Consider the following 17222-nt stretch of genomic DNA (forward strand, 5'->3'; position numbering starts at 1 on the left):
GGGTGGCCGGGCCAGGCGGCAGGCGGGCACAGGGGGCGGGGGCCGAGGCCGGGGGGCGGGAGGCGGCTCCGCGGGCAGCCAATGGGCGGCGGGAGGGGTGGGGCTCCGGAGCGCGGAGCGGGTCCGGGCTTTAAGCCTGCGGAGCGCGGCGGCGGGGCCCGCAGACGGAGCGGAGCGGCGGCGGCGGCGCGGCGCAGGGCGCGGGGCGGCATGGCCACCACCGCGCAGTACTTGCCGCGGGGCCCCGGCGGTGGAGCCGGGGGTACGGGGCCGCTCATGCATCCGGACGCCGCGGCGGCAGCTGCAGCCGCGGCGGCCGCCGAGCGGCTGCACGCGGGAGCCGCGTACCGCGAAGTGCAGAAGCTGATGCACCACGAGTGGCTGGGCGCGGGCGCGGGCCACCCCGTGGGCCTAGCGCACCCCCAGTGGCTACCCACCGGAGGAGGCGGCGGCGGCGACTGGGCCGGCGGCCCGCACCTGGAACACGGCAAGGCGGGCGGCGGTGGCACCGGCCGAGCCGACGACGGCGGCGGCGGCGGAGGTTTCCACGCGCGCCTGGTGCACCAGGGGGCGGCCCACGCGGGCGCGGCTTGGGCGCAGGGCGGCACGGCTCACCACTTGGGCCCGGCCATGTCGCCGTCGCCCGGGGCTGGCGGGGGCCATCAACCCCAGCCGCTCGGGCTGTATGCGCAGGCGGCCTACCCAGGGGGCGGCGGCGGCGGCCTGGCCGGGATGCTGGCGGCGGGCGGTGGCGGCGCGGGGCCCGGCCTGCACCATGCGCTGCACGAGGACGGCCACGAGGCACAGCTGGAGCCATCGCCGCCGCCGCACCTGGGCGCCCACGGACACGCACACGGACATGCACATGCGGGCGGCCTGCACGCGGCGGCGGCGCACCTGCACCCTGGCGCGGGCGGCGGCGGCTCGTCGGTAGGAGAACACTCGGACGAGGATGCGCCCAGCTCGGACGACCTGGAGCAGTTCGCCAAGCAGTTCAAGCAGCGGCGCATCAAGCTGGGCTTCACACAGGCCGACGTGGGGCTGGCGCTGGGCACACTGTACGGTAACGTGTTCTCGCAGACCACCATCTGCCGCTTCGAGGCCCTGCAGCTGAGCTTCAAGAACATGTGCAAGCTCAAGCCTCTGCTCAACAAGTGGCTGGAGGAGACCGACTCTTCCAGCGGCAGCCCCACCAACCTGGACAAGATCGCGGCCCAGGGCCGCAAGCGCAAGAAGCGCACGTCCATCGAGGTGGGAGTCAAAGGCGCGCTCGAGAGCCACTTCCTCAAGTGCCCCAAGCCCTCGGCCCACGAGATCACAGGCCTGGCCGACAGCCTGCAGCTGGAGAAGGAGGTGGTGCGCGTCTGGTTCTGCAACCGGCGGCAGAAAGAGAAGCGCATGACCCCCGCGGCGGGCGCCGGCCACCCGCCCATGGACGACGTATACGCGCCCGGGGAGCTGGGGCCGGGCGGGGGCGGCGCGTCGCCGCCCTCCGCACCCCCGCCACCCCCGCCAGCCGCGCTGCACCACCACCACCACCACACACTTCCAGGCTCTGTGCAGTGACCCTGCCGGCTGGGTCCCTGCCGGCGCGCGGCAAGGCGCGGGCGCGCAGTCCGCCCGCGCGGCCTGGACTCTTTTTGTTCGGTTGCTTTGGATTTTACAAAAAGCCCAGAAACTTTCGAACAAAACCAAACACCCGGACGACCCTCTCCGGCAAGCGGCGAAGACGGCCGGTAGGCTGTGTCGCCCGAGCCCCTGAGAAAGAAGCGAAGATCCAGAACGCGCCAACTCACCCTGGGCATCCTGCCCGCCGCCTGCTCCCTGCCCCCATCCCCTCGACGACCCCCGCCCCTGCCCCCCCGGGCTGTTCGGGGCCGGATCCCGGCAGCGGTCTCCCCACAGCGACAGGTAATGCGGTGCGGGATTAGGGATTCCCCGGGAGAGAGGACGAAGAGAGGAGAGTTCCCCCCATCCCCACTCCCTGGGGCGGACTCCCCAGCCTGCGGGTCAAGGATGCGGGGGGGCTGTCACTTTATTCGCTCCACGCCTCTTCTCTCCCATAAGGATGCGCCCCACCCCACCTCTTCCCCTTTCTTCGGGCTTGGTTTTTTACGATTTTTATTTATTTGTGGAGCCTCTCGGCTTCTGGGGTCCTTCTAACTCCGCCCGCGCCCTTAATTTAAATCGCTGTATACTGTATTTATCGGGGCCCCGGAGGGGAGGCCGCGAGAGCCGCGTCTGTGTATAAAAAGCAGGAAATAGCCAAAGCTTTAATCTAGCCTAATTTATTTTTCCTCTTCTCTTTCCCTTAACCCTCCCCTCTCAAAAAAAAGCAAAACAAAAAAAGAAAAAAAAAAAAAAAAAAACTAACAAAAAAAATTTGAGTGTTCATTTTTCGTTTCGTTTCATCCGAGCCTCGGCTCGTTCCCGGCCTCGCCGGAGGGGTCTGCGCTCCCACACACTCGAGTGGGAAGGGGCTTCTGCCCAGCTGCGGACTAACCATGAAACCGTTGGGGCTTCTGCTCCCCGCGGGGCCCTGCCCTCCTGGCCATAACAAACGAAACTTGGAAAAGTTGGAGATATTTTTTAACCAGCTGTAGAAATAAGCCGTTCCCTGAGAACCTTCTGCCTGATTCCCTGCAGCTTCCCTCTGCTCCCTTTCCAGCCCCCCCTGGATGCGGGATGCTGGGGGAGGCGGGGAGAGAAATTCCCCAAGTTTGGGGTGAGGTGGGGAACCATGTAAATATGTGAGATATGTACACACTGGCGGGGAAAAGAAACATTTTGTGCTTGGATTTTATTTTTGGTTTTCTGGGTTGTCCTCCCTCCCCATCCTAAAGGATTTTGTACACCCAACTAATCCGAAAAAGATATTTTAATATGATTTCCTGATTTCTGACCCATCTCTATTTATTTTCTGGATATGTTTGGAGCTTCCCCCTTTTCCATTTCTTCTTCTGTTAAGGTTTGAATTTAAATTTTGTTATTTTATTTTTATTATTTTTTGGAACAATGTTTTGGTGCATTCTCTTTGTATCTTTATTGCAAAAAAAAAATAATGTAGACTGGGAAGTTCCCTTTATATTTATGTTATAGTAAATATTTTATTACTCACATAAACTTGTACCCCAGGGCTGTGTCCTGTCCTCTTTACTCCTAGGGCTGGGGCGGTTTTTGGTCGAAGCCATGGGATGCTCTTCCTCTCCTCCCGCAAAGATCTGGCCTCACTATTTCAGGCCAGTATTAGTATGCCTATTATTTGGGCAACAGTTTGGCCCCTACCCCAGGTCCCTCAGACTAGGGAAGATAAAGCTGCTTCTTGTACCCTTCCCATAACTAGACTCTGCAGACCAGACCCCGGACAGAAAACTACAGACACCACCCAGAACTTGGGTCAGCCATTAGTCAGGTACAACATAACTGCTCTTCCCAGCCAAGGAAGAAGTCCTCCTTGGCCTTGACCTCTAGCCTAGGATCTCTGTATCCCCTGCCTGACACCCCAATCCGTAACTTTGGTTTCACTTTGTATCCCATGTGTGCGGTCCAGATGAATTTTGCCATTCCAGGTCCTGGCACAGCTGGAAGCCTGGTCAGGCCCCACCTTTCTGTCCCAATTGACTACCGTTCCCATTTCACCATAACCAGATGGTGCCCAAGCCCACCTGGATCCTCTGGGCATTCTGAGAGCTTAGACTGAAGTTCATACAGTGGTCCTGCAGGTCTGAATGAGCCTGGGAGAAAGCCATGCCTCTTTGCTTAGGCAAAGCCAGTCCTACCTCTCTGCAAACAATCCACCTGCCCCTACCTACTTCTCTTGGGAAGAAGTGGGGTCATGACTGTGCCACCAGAAGTACCTGACATATTTTCCAAGGGTGGACTCAAGAACCTTCCCCCCACCACCACAGGGCGTGATACATATACTGGAGAGAGGAAGGACTCTGTGACCGTGACTTGGAGACCTGGCAGGGGACACCATAGACATTCTGAGACATTGCCCTCTCAAGCATTCAGCAGTCACATCCTCTCTGAGACGGCAGCTGGGAGCAGACCTAAGTTCAGGTCCAAAGCAGTACCATCTGTGTCCCAGTCAAGATCTTATTTTTCCCCTTAAAACAACTTTCTGTGTGCTTCATCGATGCACTCTTTTCTTCTCAGGAAAAAAAAAAAAAATCACACAAAGTTTCTCATACTCTTCTGGGAGCCAAAGCTTGAAGGCAAACTCATTTGGCTGGGGAGAAAGTTGTGTCCCTCCTGAAGGGGTATGTGGGACCTGCCGTGCCTGGGAAGCTGCCGAAGTGCGGCCTATGAGAGGCCTTGGCTGTAGCCGATGGCATCCAGGATACCCAGAGAGACATTCCAGGCTCCTAAGTTGGTGGTCCCTGGCCAAGTTGAGACCTCAAGATGATTGTGCCAGGCTGACTTTCTGGTGACTTTTTGGGCTCTGCCCCTTAATCTTGGTGGGAAGGGTTTTCTCTGCAAGTACGAGGGCTGTCGTGGTTTTCACCCCTGCTTCTATTTTATTTTATTTATTTATTTTTTTTTTAGCTCTGTCAGCCCAGCCTGGTGAACAGATAGCCCTGTAATTGACACCAGTGTCCCGGCCTTTCTCCATACTTGTGAGCCAGTGTACTCCTTGTACATCTTAAAGAGGAGGCCAGGGACTTGATGACCATCAGGATAATGGCATATTCAGGAGCCACTGGCCACCCTTCCTTGCCTCTCATTTTTGCTAAGTACAAAACTTCGAAGCCATCCCACACTCCTCCCTACTCCCTCTTTATTTCTCCATCCCTGGATTTGTCCCAGCCTCAGGGCCCTGAAATGGAAGCAGATGAAGCTCAGGGCTCCCCGCCCCTACAGGCCCAGAGCCTCAGCAGGTTTTGAGGTTGGAAAGGGCTACCGGGAAGATGGGGCCTTTCACTGGCCTCTGCCTGCAGCTGACACCAATTGATTGATTGATTTCCTAATTGTCTGCTTAATCCTATACAAGAGGGTGGGTTTATTATTTAAGCAAGTCAACTCAAAAACAGCAAAACAATGCAGCTTCCCAAGAACCAGCAGCAGCTGAGGAATAGAACAAAAAAGAAAAGAAAAGAAAAGAAATTGGGCAAGGGGATGGAAGAAAATCTTCCACTCTGCAAGGATTTTGTTTAATGAGACACCAGCCTGGGACACCTAACCAGTGATCAACCCTTGGTGGCAGAAAGCCCCAGGGGTTCTTTCCCCAGACTTCAGCCCAGGATGACGGTAGGAATCTCAGCACCTTTCACTTTATAAAGAGAAAACCAAAGGGAGAAAAATATTTTCCCCTGGAGTTTTATTTCCTGGATAGAGCAGAGTTTAAGAAACACAGAGCGAGCTGTGGCCTTGCCCGCCGTTTCTTCGTGCTATGTGTATGTGTGTCTACCTGTTTGTCCAAGAAAACCTCAGACTTCCTTTCGTCCAAGAGAGGCACACATCCCTAACATTGACCTCCAGAAAAAAAAGAGAGAGAGAGCCTAAGCTTCCCCTAACAAATTTGGGATTTTCTGTTCCCATCTTCCTCCCTTTCATGCTTGAACAAAATTATTTCCTGCGATCCTGTGGCCATAGGTTCTGGTAAAGCTTGAAGGGACTTTCTTCTCCCCATGGAAGCCTCTGCATGTGGGTATAAGAATTTGTGTGTGTGTCACTGTGCATCCAAATCCATAGCTGATCCCAGAAGTAGAAGGGAAAAAGAAAATCCATGCTACACTGCAAATCATGCTGTGAGCTGGAAGAACATTTGCAGGGTGAGGTGGGCCAACCCTGGAAAAAAAAAAAAAAAAAGGAGATCATCATGGTCACCTGTGGTCATCAAGGCAAACCCAAAAGAGACCCTGCCTGAGTCCCAAGGACGTTGATATTCTCCCCCACCATCTACCTCAGGATGTTGCAATAGCTGACGGTCATGGCATAGTCCTAGGCGATCATCCCTTGGCCCTGGGGCTTGATTGAATATCCACAGGACTAGCTGACCCCCCACCACAGCTGCACACTTAAAGCTATTTAGCAGCTTCCCCTGGAAAAACTCTGGGCCCGCATGGAGGAGACTCAGTCTCCCAGTGACCACCCAGGGCCAGGCTGTCACCCTCCCAGGGACTTTCCCTAGCTCCAGAAAGGAGACCTCCCATTACAGGAGATAGAGTGAGAGGAGTTGGGTTATCTGGCTCAGCTGTTCCCCCTAAGCTCAGCCAAGAGGAGCTACCTACAGCCTTGAACTTTGAGATGGAGGCCAGAGGCAGCTGAAAGAGCTGGTCTGTCCCCTGCCTGTCACATTTGAAGGTCCTAGAATTAGTGTTTGACCAGTCATTCAGGGCTCCCCCTTGCTACCTCTGAGGACTCTGTGTGGGAGGACTGCCCTCTATTGGTCCCTGAAATGGGATGTGGCAGCAGTTACTAGAGCCACCCTGAAGTTGAGCACGGGTCCCCAAAATCAGCTTCAAGGCAGCCACTCCCTGGGGTGTGCCAGCTAAAACAGAGGCAACTTTCGCCTCCAAAGGAAGCAATCCTGCTTCACGGGCACATACTCTACACACTTCTTCCCGTCCCACCTACCACCTTCCCGTGTGCACAGCCATGCTCTTCACACTCACTCCCATCATTCTTTCTTGCGGCCAGTTGGCAGGTCCTGACAGTTTGCTTATTCACACACATGCTCACACACCCTGGTCACACCCACACCATTTTGACCATCCAAGATCAGTTTTCCGGTCTTTGTCGTTGAACTTTTGGGAGTCGCCGAATACCTGGCATGTGTGATATTTAATCAAGCACACAACCATTCTGTGTAGGATTTCACCAGATCCTCTCCTGTCGGGATTTCTAAGCACTTACCCCACAAACCACTTTCCAAACACATCCCTGCCCATCATTGTCCCAGCTCCTCCCAGATCTCTTCCTGCTCCTTTCAGATAATTTAAGTTAGGCTGTGTGTTTGTATGTATGTGTGATCTTATTTTTTAAACACACACCCCCACACGTACATATGCGTGTATATATACAAACACACGCAGCAATTAGATCTATCCATTCCGCCATGGTGCTTCTTGTGCAGTAAAACCTCCACCATGCACATGCCCCCACATCACCATATGATGGTCCCAGCATGATCTGATCACGGGCTCCTGATCTCTCTCATACACACACACAGGCACCCAGGTACACATGGTAGCGCTTGCGCATGGTAACACTTCCAGCTCCCTGGTGTTTCTCCAAGGGTGTATCCTACCTCCTGCTCCCCAGCTCTCTCCAGGGCATCTGAGTGGGCTCTCCTCAGACAACCTAAGTACCAGAAGAGCTTCGCTCCAACCCTCACCTCTCACCTCCCACCCACCCACACACCAGTGGACAATTCTCCCACCAAGCCTGACCAGGGTGGGTCTGGGTATTATTAGGCTGCAGAGACAGCACGGAGGCATATGGTCTCGTACACAAGAAATAATGTTCATGTTAAATCAGACCTCATGCATAATGCATGGTGCCTGATCTCACATTATTTTGGGTGTTCGTCAAAATCAGTGTTCTTTCTTGTGAGGGCTCCTGAAAAGAAGGGAAAAAGCCATTTGCTAATTACACCCACAGCCTGGACTCAGGGAGCTAGGGGTGCCCCCGGGAGCCTCCCTCTGCCCCACTTCACCCACCAGTGGGTCCTGTCCTTCTATTCCACTCTGTCTTCCAGCACGGAAGGAGGGGTTGCCTCGGGTTTGTAGCAGGCGTAAGGCCCTGTGTTATTTTTATTTCTTTTCTCTCGGCTCTCTGTCCCCGGAGGGTTCTGGGGAATAGCAGTGGCTCCGTCGCTCTCACACCCGATTCATTTGCCGTTTTATGAACTCCCCGTTGATTCATCGCCTCCCTAAGTCAATGATTCACTCCTGATGGCTTTTCAGAAATCCTTCTTCAAAGGCTCCAGATTATTCAGCTTTGAACAGAAGCAAGAGCCGAGCAGACCTGGACCCCCGCACTGCTACTGCTTCCGTGGCCTGGATGGAATATTGTCACCACCCTTGGGCTTTCCCCTAGGGCTGGGCCAACCTGGGGAGCACAGAGTGCTCTCTCCACACAGAAACTGCTAGAGCTAACCCAAGTGGTTTGTGCACACACCCATCCCATGGCAAGGCCCCTCCAGCCCCTTTGGGTCATCTGCCATCTCCCGTGGTTACCAAAGTCCCTCAGGAAGCTCTCTGTGCCCTTGGGGGAGACGGAAAGCAGGAGTGATGGAACACAGGGGATGTGGAGTCAGACAGATCCAAGGGACCAGTCCTGGCTCCACCTTTTACCAGTTGTGTGGGTGACTTTCGGCCAGCTACTTACATTTCTGTGCCTCAGTTTCCTGGTATGGTGACAAAGGCAGTCCCCTTATGGTAGAGTTATTTTGAGAATTAAGTGGGATATTGTACACAGAGCATTTAGCATAAAGGATGAATGAATTAAAGCTATTTCATTGTGAGGCTTGAGCAGGGTATTGTGCAGAAACAAGTAAATAGGAAAGAACACCAGACTAGAATGATCCTTTACGGTGGACCTCACTCTGTCCAGGGCTCTCTGACATAATCCTTACCCAGCGCTTACTTTGCATTTTATTTTCACTATGTCATGCTATATATTCTTATTTTAGTGATGAGGAGACTGGTGTCCACAGATTGTAAGTGATCTGGCCAAGGAAGCAAGACCAGTTCCTTATAGCAGCTGGGATAAAAATCTACTTTTATCTGATTCCTGGGTCCATGGTTTTGTTTTTTGTTTTTGTTTGTTTGGGGGAGGGCATACTTGTTTGATTTGGTTCAGTACTAGGAATTGAACCCAGGGATGCTTTACCACTGAATTATATCCCCAGTTCTTTTTATTTTTTTATTTTTTTTAATTTTGAGACAGGGTTTCAGTCAGTTGCTTAGAGTCTTGCTAAATGGCTGAGGCTGAATTTAAACTTCTGATCCTCCTGCCTCAGCCTCCAGAGTCCCTGGGATTACAGGCACATGCCACCATGCCCTCCTCCATGTTCTCTTTATACCCCTTACCACAGTGTCATTCAATGATTGGGTATTTTCCAGAAGTGGACTACATTCAGGTCTCAGTGAAACTGAGTGGAACTCAGGACTGGGCCAGGGAGAGAATCTGGAACCACAGGTGCTAGAGGTAATTGACTAGGATCTAACCCTCTCTCCCACTACCCACAACCAGGAAAATCCCATGATGCTCAAGGAAACTGGGTAATTCGCCTAGGATCATCAGGAAAGTCAGGAAGCCTTCCTATTTTCTCCATTCCAAGCCTCCATACACTGAGCAGTCTCACACAGCAGCTTAGATATGACCCTGGCGCCCATCCAGTTGTTCACCTTGGTGCACCACCTATTAACCACGGGTCTGTTTAAGCTCTCCATCCCTCAGTTTCCCCATCTGTGAACAATAGCACCTGCCTCGGAGGATTGCTATGAGGACTAGATGAGAGATGATATATGTAAACACTTATAAAAGAGCCTGGCATATTGTGAGTGCACATTAAATGTTAGTCATAAAAATAATTTTATACGTGTAATATATATTATGTTATTGCTGAGCCGAAGCAGTGGCAGAAAAAATAATGCCTAGTACTTCCCCTGCTCCCGCCTAAAATTGTTTCTCCTCATTCTCAAAACTACTCTGGAAAGAAAGTCTCAAGATCTCTATCCCCAGTCTGCAGATGAGGAAATGAGGTCCGAGGATGGTAAAGGCCTTGCCCAAGAAAACCCTGGGAAGTAGTGACAGGTGCAGCCTCTTCCTGTCCCCATGTATGCTTGTCTGTGACAATCCCATGTCCCCAAGAATGTGCACTGAGCCTCTTTTACATACAAAGGCACCATGCTGGGCTCTGTGGAGGAGCATCCAGGCATCCAGAGGAACAGGGAAGGCCTTACAGAGGGTAGCGCCATGAAGCTGGGTTGTGAAGAATGAGTCGGGTCTCCTGGGTCAGGGCCTGATCCCAAGGAGTCGAGTCATTCAGCTCCAGCGCCCTCAGACCCCACTCATTTCCCCTTCCTGAACCTTCATGCCCTTCCTGCCTTGATCAGGACCCTTTCCCCAGTAGCTCCTGCCACACACATGACCATAGCACAGAAGATTCAACTCAGGGTCTCGGCCCTTCTACCCTGTGGAGCTACATACCGTATGACTAAATCCAACTGTAGGTTCCTTCAGGTCCCCATTCTGGATTCTACTGCAACCTGCCCTGAGGTTAACTATCAAACCATGCCATGGATCAGCCCAGCCTTGGGCACCTGAGTTCAGGACTCACTCCACAATTCATCCCAAATTGAGTCATTTGTCTTCCCTAGATCTCAAAATACAGGCATTCCCTAACTCATTCATCTACCCACCCACCCCTCCATGCCACCACCCATTCATCCATCTGCCCACCCATCCACTCATCCATTCATCTATCCACCCCTCAGCCATCTATTCAAGTACCCAATTATCCATCTACCATCCACTCATTCAATCATTCAGTTTCAGAGTCGGTCTCGGTCCCTAAGCTAAGCACACAGATAAGTGAAATCAGTCCTCTGTCCTCAAAACACTCCTAGATTAGTCTCATTCCCTCCCTGCTTCTTGGTCATGTAAGGTAGGTATTTGAGTGCCCATGTGCAAAAGTGTTTGGAAGAAAACAATGAAGTCTATTGTAGTGTCTATGAATCTCGTGAGTCGGAGTGCTAGAAACCCCCATGCCCCACTCGTTTTTTTCAGGCCCCCAGAGAAGGTGTAAGTCCATATGGCCTCTCATGGCCTTAGGACTCTCCTCATTTCTTATTGCAGGGATGCCATGTGTCAACTTAAACTAGAAAGATTTTAAAGGAAGTAGGGGAGAGAAAGGAACTCACAAATATAACTTCTGCCATGACTGAAGAGCACCCCTAGAACTCTATTGTTTTCTTCTCCTCCTCCTCCTCCTCCTCCTTCTTCTTCTTCGTATTGAACTCAGGGGCACTCGACCACTGAGCCACATCCCCAGCCCTATTTTGTATTTTATTTAGAGACAGGGTCTCACTGAGTTGCTTGGCACCTTGTCATTGCTGAGGTTGGCCTTGAACTTGAGATCCTCCTGCCTCAGCCTCCCAAACCACTGGGATTACAGGCTTGGGCCACTGCAACCAGCTAGGACTCTATTTTCTATCAGAAACAACAGCAGCATCACGGCACCAGGGAGATATAAAGCAATAATCTGGTCCCAGACCTGTCATTACCTGGATGTGTGACCTACAGCATCCCTGCCATTGCCCTGATCTCAATTTCCCCACCAATGCCATGTGAAGGGTGGTCTTTGGGTCTTCCCAGTTTTGAAGTTCTTGTTAGCCTTCCAGCCTGGGTGGGCCTGCTCCTCTGACAATAGGGCCTCTCTGACCAGCCCACACACAAGGAAGGGTAAGAGATGACGTGGTTGGCGTTCAGGGCCCTGAGTCCTCTGGCTATTCAACACCCCCTCCCCTGACACAAACAACCCTCAGTCACCTCCCCCTCCCACCTCCCAGAATCTGGGCACAGCTGGGGCCTGCTATGCCCTGGTCACCCCATGAATCACCCCTCTATGATCCCCAGGGGAGTGGTCTAGGGAGCATCCTACGCCCCATAAGGGGTGAGGGCCAGAATGGCAGCCCTCAAGCAGGCAGTGTCCACAGAAACAATGGGGGCCTGTGGCAACCAGCTGGAATGCAACCATTGTCCTGCCCTGGCCCCCAACCCCAAGGCCTCAGGTCCCCAGGCCAGGCAGGCTGGCGTGGGTTGGTGCGTCAGGCACGCGTGTGCCAGGGCCAGGGACACATGACCTGCAGCTTCCCCTCCCTGGGTAGGCAGGAGGGTAGGCTGAAGACCAGACCCCACCTCCACACCCAGCCTTGCAAAGATCCCATCCATAGGATGAGGAGATCAGGATGGGATCCCAGGAAGCTAAGCCAGCCTCTAACCCCCCATCCCCGGGGTACTTGGAACAGACTCTCAGAGAAGGGGGCTCGCAGCTCTGAGACCCAAGCTATACATCACAGTGGGGAGGGGACCACATTAGAATAATGCAGGATTAGAGTGGGGTTGCTATAGCGACGTATTAGGGCAATACATCTAGGGAGCCCCAGCCCCTTGGTGATGTATGGCTCTGCTCAGCTGTGGGGAGCAGGGGGAGGGGACCTGTCCCATCCCTCTGAGAGAGAGAGCAGACACCAGTCTCTTCATTGGAAGAGAACATCTGCCTTAGACTCCAAAAATAGGCATCTCAGAATCCTGTCAAGACTGGAGGAAATGCCCTGCCAACCTCTACCATCCTACTGTGGTCCATGTTCAATGAAGTCAAATTCCCTGAAGCTGTTCATCCAAGAGAAGTCCTGAGAGCACATGGAGGGTACCTGTGTTTGCCGTTCTCACTCAGTGTTCTCCCCATGCTGATGTCCGGGAATCCCACCCCCAAACTAAAGTTCTAGGAATTTAGTTTCCTCCACATACTCTCAGGGACATGAAAGAATGTGCAGGGGGTCCTAGTGAAAAAATTGGATAGGGCTCCCAGCAAAAGAAGGTTCATCAATAAAACTTCACATAGGGGTAGGGGAAGGAAAAAAAAAATTCACAAAGCTGGATACAGTGGTGCAGGCCCGTAATCCCAGCAACTCCAGAGGCTGAGACAGGAAGAATGAAAGTTTGAGGCCAGCCTCTGCAACTTGGTGAGATCCTATCTCAAAAGAAAATTTTAAAAAGGGCTGGAGGGCTGGGGCTATAGCTCATGGCAGAGTGCTTGCGTAGCATGTGTGAGGCACTGGGTTCGATCCTTAGCACCGCATAAAAATAAATAAAGGCATTCTGTCCATCTAAAACTACCAAAAAAAAAATTAAAAGGGGGGGGGCTGGAGACGTAGTTAACATGTGCAAGGCCCGGGGTACCACAAACAAGGGGAAAAAAAATAAAGCCTTCACATGATATTTGCAATGATATGTGAAGAAGTCAGGTTGTGGATTTACTTCCAAATTGCCGTATCAAGTCTTTTGTACTATCTTGTCCATATTCAAGGTCCTGTACCTCAACCCCCCAGGGACTTTAGGCTAAGTGTCTTGATGAAGGAGGAGGAAGAAAGACAGGTAAAGTGGGAGCTGGATTCATGGTGCACACCTGTAACCCCAGCAATTTGAGAAGCTGAGGCAGGAGGATTGCAAGTTTGAGGTCATCCTCATCTACTTATTGAGTCCCTGTCTCAAAATAAAAAATAAAAAGGGCTGGGCGTGCAGCTCAGTGGTGAAGCACCCCAGATTCAATCTCCAGTACTAAAACATAAAAATAATTTTATTTAAAATATAGGTATGTCCATGAGTATATCCCCATCTCTCTGTATACCCTTGTCTATGTGTAATTCTGCACGTGTGCACATGCTCACACATGAGCACCTTGCTTCCCCTCTAAATGGTCATTTTTAATTAATTCATAGATTATGATAATTATACAACCACCACCACCCCACCCCAAAGCCTTCCTTTTTCCTTTTGAAAGTGACAGTCTAGGACTGGGGATGTAGTTCAGTGACAGAGTGCTTGTCTAGCACACACCAGGCCCTGGGTTTGATCCACAGCACAGGAGAAACAAAGCATAGAATATGGCGCTGCAGGCTGGGGTTGTATTAGAGACTCATCTGGCATGTGCCAGGCCCTGAGTTCAATCCTCAGCACCACATAAAAAATTTTAAAAAAGAAAGTGGTGCTTCAGCTCCATCACTTTGAAAGTCACAGAGCTGGCTGCAGCCCAGGCATCTAAGATGCTGACCACAGAAGTCACCCAAGGAGGACACAGGTCAAAGGACAAGGCAGCGCAGAGGGCATTGCCCCCCACATGAGCACATGCACGTGAAGATATACACTTGGCTTCATCCATGGTGTCATCCTCACGACGGAAGTAACTAAGTCTTCATCCCTGATTGAGAGGAACCCGAGAGAGGGATTTCTTCTCTCTTTCATCCTCTGCCTGACTCGCTTCTCACATTCACACGGACACGCACAATCACACACCAATACGCACACCCTCACACCAATATGCACTCTCTTACACATGGCAGAGCAAAGAGAAAGGGAAAGGAAAGACCAAAAGGAGAAGGTAGGCAGAAGAGAGAGTGTGAGCGCCCAGAGGGCAGTTCCTGGGGTGGGGTGGCAGGGTGCCCGGACACTGAGTGGGCAGGAGACTTCATGGCTTCCTCTCTTCCCTCGCCAGCCACCAAAGGTCAGCTCAGGCGGCTCAGCCACGTGCAGTCCACCCACAGCCCTGGTCAGGTCATGTGATACCAGGACCAAAGACTCATCAACACCCCATTGTCTTTCAGAGTCCAGGCTTGTGCTGCACCCAGTGAGCCCCTCCAGCCCAGGGCTAGTTCATGACCCTCCAGAACTTTGGTCACCTCCTCTGGGATGATCCCTCAGCCCTCACTTTAAGGACAAACTGAGTGATACTCAGTTGGATCCCAATCCTCTTTGGGACTTTACATACCCTTCTGAGAAATGGGAAGGAATGACCTTCCCTTGGCTCTGAGAAGACCTGGGAGGAAAGGGGAGCAGGAGAGGAAGGATCCTCTTTTTTATGGTCTCCGAGAGGTACATATGCCACCATGCCATCCCCTCCCTACCCATTCCCCAGATGCTCTGGGAGGAAAGAGGGTGCAGCAGAGAAGGCCGAAGTGTAACCCTGAAGGTCATCTTGCACGTCAGCACTGGGAGGGGCCCCAGAGTCCCTTGGGCCCTGGCTCCCAGCCTGGACAGCAACACAGGCCCCATTGACTCCTGGGCACACTCTTTCCCAAGATGCTCAAAAAGCTGTGGGTTTGTGGTCCTACCCACAGGCCCCTGAGATCCACAGGATCCACCCAGGGAAGGATGCCAAGACTGGATGACTGGACACACATCAAAGGGGCTGGCAGGAGGATGTTACACAAGAGTCTCCCAGATTTGGGCCAAAGACCCTTATGGCCAACCTCTAGCCCCTGGAGTGGAATGAAATGGGGACCAGCTAGGACAGGTTCTATCTACTTACATCTTGCAGAAATAAGGACGTCTCCTTGCCCCAGCCCTGCCTCTAGGATCTGGGGCAAAGCCACCCTGGCCCACCCTCTGTCTTCTACAAGGGAGTCAGGTGGGGAGAGGCGGCTGTCTGGGGGAGGGTGATTGGAGGAAAGCCGGGGCTGAGAAGCTCCAGCCCCTCTGGGGGCTCCAGAAAGGGGAGGGCTGCCCCAGCAGGATGACAGAGAGATGATTAAACCCACAGAGAAGATTGATAAGGGAGCTAAACAGCTGCAACTCTGCAAGGTGGGCTGGGGACAAATCTCATCTTGTCCTGGCGATGCTCAAAGCACTGGGGGGCTGGGCCAGCCTGACTGAGCTCATGACCTACACAAGCTCCAGAGCAAGAATGGGAGCCACCGAGGGCTGCTCCCCACTGCTTCCCCCAAGGCCTCTGACGGTGGCTTCCAGAGCCCAGCCCCCACTCCTGCCACCCCAGATACTCCTCCCGCTTGCCACCTGGGCAGCACACCCCTTCTCACTGATGTCCCTTCACCCACAGCCTCTCTGCCTCAGCTCTCACTCTCGGTATTATTAGATGTGATTTACAGCGGAAGCGCTGAGTCAGACAAACCAAGATTCCCCAGACAGAGGCAGTGGGAGCCGAGAGGAGTCCAGGGGAGCTGGTCCTCTCTGGGCAGGGTCCTCTGGAGGGACCCAGGAGGTGGAGGTGCAGGACCCTGGCTCCGGGATGAGTGGGGACTTGTCTCTGCTGTGTCTTCAATCACCCAGGCTCAGGATCCTCACCTGGGACTCTTGGACAATCGGTCCCCTCTTCTGACTTCCCCCCAACCCCCTTCAGCCTCACTCTTTTCAGCCTCTGACGGTTCTTTGGCAAGTTTGAGAGAACGGCCCAGGAATCCTGAGGCCTGGAAATGGTTCTGCTGGGCCCTGCTTCCTCAGACCAGGAAGACTCATGGCTCTGAAGGTGCCCCTGGCTCCCAGAGATGGAGAGAGGCAGAAAACATGGGTTGCTGGGGTCCCGGCCCCCACTCTACAGACACAGACACTGGGTCCATGTAGGGTCCAAAGGCCCAAGAACTTGTGGAAAGCACACACCTCTGCTTCCACCTTGTGCGGAAGAGTGCGGTGGGCAGGTCTGTCTCTGCTCCCTGGGTCTCTGACTCCCTGGCAGAGAGGAACTGGGCATTGTTGCCAAAAATAAACGTTCCCTCTCCCGCTCCCTGGCTCCCGGCTCCCGCTCATTAGGATGCGTGGCGTTTGGCTGCGGTCCCACACCTTGCAGCTCATTATAAATATGCAGTCGCTGCTGGCGCTACCCCAATCATCTCTGCAATCAGAGCTTTTAATTAGGTTAATTAAATTGTATCAAATCTCGCAGGGACGCAGTTCACTGATGCTGATGAGGCAGCCAAAACAGACCCCAGCTCCTTGGCTAATGAAGGCCGCTGCCTGCTTGAGCAGCGAGGGGCAGGAGCGCATAATAAACGGGCGTCCTCTGGGAGGAGCTGCTGCCCAGGCCCTGAGCTCTGGGGACCTGGCAGGGGGTCTGCATCAAGCAGGCCAGGTTCCAGCTGCAGCGGAGTCTCCCACCCCAGGGACCTTCTCCTTCACTTGAGAACTAACCAGGGCAGCAGCAGGAGCCCAGGCAGGTGGGCAGTATCAGGCCTCTGAGCACCTGCCACCCCTCCACAGCAAACTTGAATGTGTCCCAGAGAAGAGATCCACTGGCTCCATCTGGGGTCTACTCTTTCCTTCTCCCCCCGGATGGCCCAACAAGGCCAGGGGTCCCTCTCTTACACACACACACACACACACATGCGCACACGCGCAGCAGTGCCACTGCCCCTCTGGTTGTCTTATTAGCCAGAAAGGCCAGGCTGAGACCAGAGAGCCCATCCAGCCACTACTGGCCTAGTCTCCATCTGCCATGGAGGCCATCTGCCCCTGGCAGGGGGTGGTGTATAATGCTACCAGTTAACAGGAGGGGTGCCACCCCCCAGCCTCCATGTGCCAGATGGACCCTGTATTTTTCCACCTACCATTCCACCTAAAGAGCCCTTTTTTAGAGAGGGACACTTGTCCCCGACCTCCTGGGATCAAATTAACTAGGGAAGGGAGATAGATGATCCCTTTCTACCCTGGCCCCTCCCACTCTGAGCTGACTGCCCCTCGCCCTGGCAATCCGGCACTGG

General features: G+C 53.4%; 1 protein-coding gene across 1 annotated transcript; it reads left to right on the forward strand.

Moving 5' to 3' along the window:
- The first annotated feature begins 210 nt into the window (after window positions 1-210).
- On the forward strand, window positions 211-3129 carry Pou3f1 (POU class 3 homeobox 1). Its single transcript, XM_046469440.2, has one exon. The coding sequence runs from the start codon at window positions 211-213 to the stop codon at window positions 1564-1566; it is 1356 nt and encodes a 451-aa protein (XP_046325396.1). The 3' UTR covers window positions 1567-3129.
- The last annotated feature ends 14093 nt before the right edge of the window (window positions 3130-17222 follow it).

Source organism: Marmota monax, unplaced genomic scaffold, assembly GCF_021218885.2.
Source record: "Marmota monax isolate L192 unplaced genomic scaffold, Marmota_monax_Labrador192_F-V1.1 WCK01_AAM20220418_F8-fsc00008, whole genome shotgun sequence".
In the NCBI taxonomy this organism is placed as follows: Eukaryota; Metazoa; Chordata; class Mammalia; order Rodentia; family Sciuridae; genus Marmota; species Marmota monax.